Source organism: Trichosurus vulpecula, chromosome 7, assembly GCF_011100635.1.
Source record: "Trichosurus vulpecula isolate mTriVul1 chromosome 7, mTriVul1.pri, whole genome shotgun sequence".
Taxonomy (NCBI): domain Eukaryota; kingdom Metazoa; phylum Chordata; class Mammalia; order Diprotodontia; family Phalangeridae; genus Trichosurus; species Trichosurus vulpecula.
In genome coordinates this window covers 118,131,532-118,136,713 of record NC_050579.1, presented here as the reverse complement: position 1 = coordinate 118,136,713, position 5,182 = coordinate 118,131,532, and the positions used below count along the sequence as shown (strand labels likewise).

The following is a 5,182-nucleotide window of genomic DNA, read 5'->3' as shown; positions in this document are numbered from 1 at the left end:
GTCCCTCAGCTACTTACTAAGTGCATGACTATAGGCAAATCACTAAAACTACGTCAGCTTCCATTTCTCCACCTGTAAAATGGGGATAATAATAGCATCTTCTTCAGAAAGTTGTTGTGTACCACAAATAGGACAAAATATCTGAAGTGCTTTGCAAGTTGTAAAATGCTATATAAATATCTTCTATTCTTTTTATAATTACCATTGCATTGAACATATATATGCTCCTGGTTCTCTTGTTCAGTAGGGGTTCTGAGATCTAAAGAGAAAGAACCTTTTGACCAATGTATGACAATAAAAACACATTTACTGCTGTGAAGAAAAACACCTCTTCTAGAATTGTTTTTCAAAATGAGTTCTGATTTTATTCTGTTCAAAAAATGCATAAAAGATCAGAATGAGAAAAAAAGGAGTCTGACCCTTTAAGATCCAGCATTTAAGAAGCAAACAAGAAAAAAGTCTTTGAGAGGCAGCAGCTTTGGAACTGCTCATAGGCCCGCTTTAGAAATGAACCTTATTGTATGCTAGTGGCCTATAGATTAGAATTGGGGGTTGGGACCCAGCTGAGTGGCTCCAGTAACAAGAATAGAAATAACTTATGCTAGAAACTTGGTTACCCAGGTAACTATATCTTGAGAGGAAGGTGAGCTCATGGAGGAATGTACTGTCTGTGCTGACTCCATATTCACTTAGGGTCTTTTCTGTTCTAACTAAAGAGGAAAGAACAGAAAATAAAGACATTAGGATACACTTAATATACTGCAGCAGAGAAGGAAAGATCCAGCAGCTGGCAGTGTATTGTTCTAGCTGCAAAGAGAAATAGCAAGCTGCTTGAGGAATCTATGTTCCATAGTCTCATTATCAAAAATAGGGAAATATGACACTTCCCTCTGATGAGACAAGCAGTGGCTTGCAGGCCAGTAGGGAATAGGATGAGGCCTACAGTGGCTGGGAATTTTGCTGCCAGAAACAAGCACATCTTCACAGGAAGGGAATTGGCTAATCAAATGTGCCTATGGGCATTTGGTTCATAATCAGCTAAAGCCACACTGGGATCCACATACCCCAATACCCCAAATAGCTCACTAGCTTGGACACGGACAGAGAAGACTCAGCCCTCTAAGAATGTATGAAATCCCCTGTTTTGGGCCTAACTTTGTCAAGGGATATTAGGGGCAGGAGCACAGAAAGACACGTGCATAAAGGAAAGTATCTGTGAAACATAGATCCCTGTGTTGTTGACTCCTTTGGACATTTCTTCATTTGCCTACTCAATTCAGACATATACTATGCATGTGTAAAATAACATAAATTCCTCCTGTCCTTAGCATATCTTTCCAGCTTTGTTGGATTGTGCTTCCCCCTCTGCAATCAAATCAAACTGGACCTTTCTCTGTTCTTCAAGCTTTATACTCCATCTCCCTCCTTCATGCCTTTTGTACCTGCTGATACAATACATCTGTAATACATTCCCACTTTCCCCTTTGGCTTGCTTCCATTAGGATGGAGCTCAAGTTCCATTTTCTTCATGAAGCTTTTCCCGAACTTCTTAATCATTAGTACCTGCCCTCCCGAACTACCTTATATTTAACTACTTTGTATATATTTGTATTTATTCACTTTTATTTATGCTGGCTATATTATATGTACTTCTTTTCTCTACTATTAGATTGTAATCTTTTATGAGTAGTATTTTATTCTTTTTATTTGTGTCCTCACTGACTAGGCAACAGTGCCTGGCACATGGTAGGCTCTTTATAATTTGTGTTGTTTGATTGATTGATTGATCTAGACATGTTGGGGACTAGTCTAGAAACATAAGTAAGCTCACCATGATACCTCTATACCTTATTAACTTCACAACCTGCTTTGGCATGAGAATAAAATATGCTATACTGAAGAGGAGTGTAATAGGTGGATTTATTCCCATTGGAGGCCTTGTTGTGCTAGTTACTCTGCTTTTCTTATCACTATTAACGTGAAAAAGTTTGTCATCCCCTTACAATTGGAGGCAAAGAAAAATTTAAACCAAAATTAGATTAAGTAGAAATTAGCAAAAGCCAAAGTTAGAAACAATGGTATTTTTATTTTTTCCTTACCATTTGGAAATTGAAGCTATTTCTTTTTCACCTATTAATTTATGTTTCATACCATTTTTCTAATTCTCCTTATTTTATTAGAGAGTTATATTTGTGATTCTTTTTAAAGCATATTCAAATATGAAAGTATAGTCATCATTTCTGAGCCTTTCATATTCTATATCTGGAATGCAGAATCCATTATGCCTACTTTATCCTAAGCAGGACCCTTTCCAGCTATAAGAAAAATAGTTATTGGCCACTGCCACCTCCACTTTGTCCCGGCGGGCCCCTAGTCGTCAGTCCTCGCCCGGGCCCAGCAGCGCTGCGCTCCTCATGAGCGGTGGCGGCTGATGAGGCTTTGCCCTGAGCGGAGGGGAGGTACCAATTACTGAACACAGGTTTTCTTTTCACTGTTGAAGCATTCTGGTTGATCATCCCTTCATCCCTAAGCACCCTCAGTTTGACTTGCTAGTTTCAGAACCATGGCAACTGAAGAAAAGAAACCAGAGGCAGAAGCCACAAAAACACAATCTACACCTTCCTCATCAACCAATCAGAGCATGCCTGCACCTGTAAAGCCAAACTATGCATTAAAGTTCACACTAGCGGGACACACTAAAGCTGTATCTTCAGTAAAATTTAGTCCAAATGGAGAATGGTTAGCAAGTTCTTCTGCAGATAAGCTCATTAAAATTTGGGGAGCATATGATGGAAAATTTGAGAAAACAATATCTGGGCACAAACTGGGAATCTCAGATGTTGCCTGGTCATCAGATTCCAGTCTTCTTGTGTCTGCTTCCGATGGTAAAACTCTTAAGATATGGGATGTTAGCTCTGGGAAATGTCTAAAAACACTGAAGGGTCACAGTAATTATGTTTTTTGCTGAAACTTCAATCCCCAGTCCAACCTTATCGTTTCAGGATCTTTTGACGAAAGTGTAAGGATATGGGATGTGAAAACAGGAAAGTGCCTCAAGACTTTACCTGCTCATTCTGACCCAGTTTCAGCTGTTCATTTTAATCCTGATGGATCCTTGACAGTGTCAAGTAGTTACAATGGTCTCTGCCGAATCTGGGATACAGCATCAGGTCAATGTTTAAAAACACTTATTGATGATGATAATCCTTCTGTGTCTTTTGTGAAATTCTCTCCAAATGGTAAATACACTCTTGCTGCAACTCTGGACAACACTCTTAAGCTATGGGACTACAGCAAAGGGAAGTGCCTGAAGACATACACTGGTCACAAGAATGAGAAATACTGCATTTTTGTTAATTTTTCAGTCACTGGTCGAAAGTGGATTGTGTCTGGGTCAGAAGATAACCTCATTTACATTTGGAACCTTCAGACAAAAGAAATCATACAGAAATTACAAGGCCATACAGATGTTGTGATTTCAACAGCTTGTTACCCTACAGAAAACATCATTGCATCAGCTGCATTAGAAAATGACAAAACAATTAAACTCTGGAAGAGTGACTGTTAAGCCCTTTTGATATCATGTTAGAGAGACTGTATCAAGAAGAAATAGATCCTGTGAGGCAAGAAACTAAGATATTTGAGAATGGTTTCTTGGCCTAAAGGGAAATCTCCTCTTTTCTTCCCTGGAATGGGTGGCCTGGTGAGAAGAGGCAGCATCTGCCTTATTTGACAAATGGATCTTTTTCTTATTTTTTTTGCTTTAAGGGGAAAAAATTTGCTTGTATTACTAGAAGTTCCCAAAAGACTTTGGTGATGCTTCTTGCCAACTCTCCTGATGCTGTCAAAGGAAGAGTTTCAATCTATATTGTGTATAAATCGAGTCAGCAAAAACCTGAATTTTTAATTTTTTATTACAGAAGGATAAATTTCATTTCATCATGAATTTTTCCTTAACTAAATGTTCTGTAATTTTTAAAAAGATATCACTTACCCACTTCTAACTCTGTGACCAAATACAACCATGTAAGTTTTTGGCTTTCTATCCCCCAGTTTCACTGACCTTATAGTGAGATATCTTTTAATCTTCTGTATAGTTTTGCCTCTTGCTGTGTATGTTTAATAGATACTGTATCACAAGTTGTCTACTTTTTCCCCCCAAACCATTAATTCTTGCTTGTAGAAGTTCACAGCACATTTTGAAGTCTTTCTGGGGAAAAACAAAACAAAACTCAGAACATTGTAAAGTTTTTCCAATGTAAAGACAATTTTGTATCTTTAAAGTTCATAGTATGGAACTGTTAATGGCATGACTGTATACTTCAGCCTCAATATTTTCCCGTTTGTCACACTCTTGTTTACACAAATGACAATACCTTGTGCTGTAATAAAAAGGTGGGATTTTGTGTAAAAAAAAAAGATAGAAAAAGTTATTATATCAGAGGAAGAAATAAGCAACATCTAGAAAGGAAGCTTTGTAATCCAACCTATTCAAGTGATGGCAAGTAAAACTTCATTTCCAAGTATATTGCCATGAAGACTTGGTGGATCATGAATAGTATGTGCAAGTGTTGTTGTAAATTCCCCAAATTTCTGGAGGTTTTGACTTTGGAATAGAATCTTTCAGCAGAAAAGTCCCATGGCCAAGATGCAAAAAGCCACAATACTGAAACAGGATTGTAAACAATACTAGTTTTCTGTGGTTTCTCTCCAGATCAGCATATGTGAAATAGGATGGGGATGTGGGGATAGGAGATCACAGGGAATACCAGGGACAGCAAGCAGGTTGGAGGCTTTGTGGTGTGAGTATGCAAAAAAGTGGGGAGAAATGTGATGAGATGAGTCTCATCACAAGCAGATTAGAGATTGTGGAGATTAGGAATGTAGTCTCAATACCTATCTTCATCCTACTCTGTGGAGACCTGGGAGTTAGGCTGGAGCAACTGTCCTTAGTATTCTTCAAATTACTCCATTTCCTATTTCCCCTCCACCTGGTGAGAAGACTGATGGGAAAGCAATGAGTTTCACCACCAATACCACCAAGCCTATCCTATCTGTAGCCATTATGACTGCAAGTGGAAATCCGATTTTTAAATGCTTATTTGCATCTGAAAGCTATTTAAAATTGCTTATTGAAGTATACATAATTTAAGACAAATCTAATAGGATCAAAGATACAGAG

General features: G+C 38.1%; 1 protein-coding gene across 1 annotated transcript; it reads left to right on the top strand.

Annotated features, from left to right (window-relative positions):
* The first annotated feature begins 2,377 nt into the window (after positions 1-2,377).
* LOC118856991 (WD repeat-containing protein 5-like) lies at positions 2,378-3,569 on the top strand. The gene is given in 1 exon segment (XM_036767574.1): positions 2,378-3,569. A coding segment is annotated over 1 exon segment (1,005 nt). The 5' UTR covers positions 2,378-2,563; the 3' UTR covers position 3,569.
* The last annotated feature ends 1,613 nt before the right edge of the window (positions 3,570-5,182 follow it).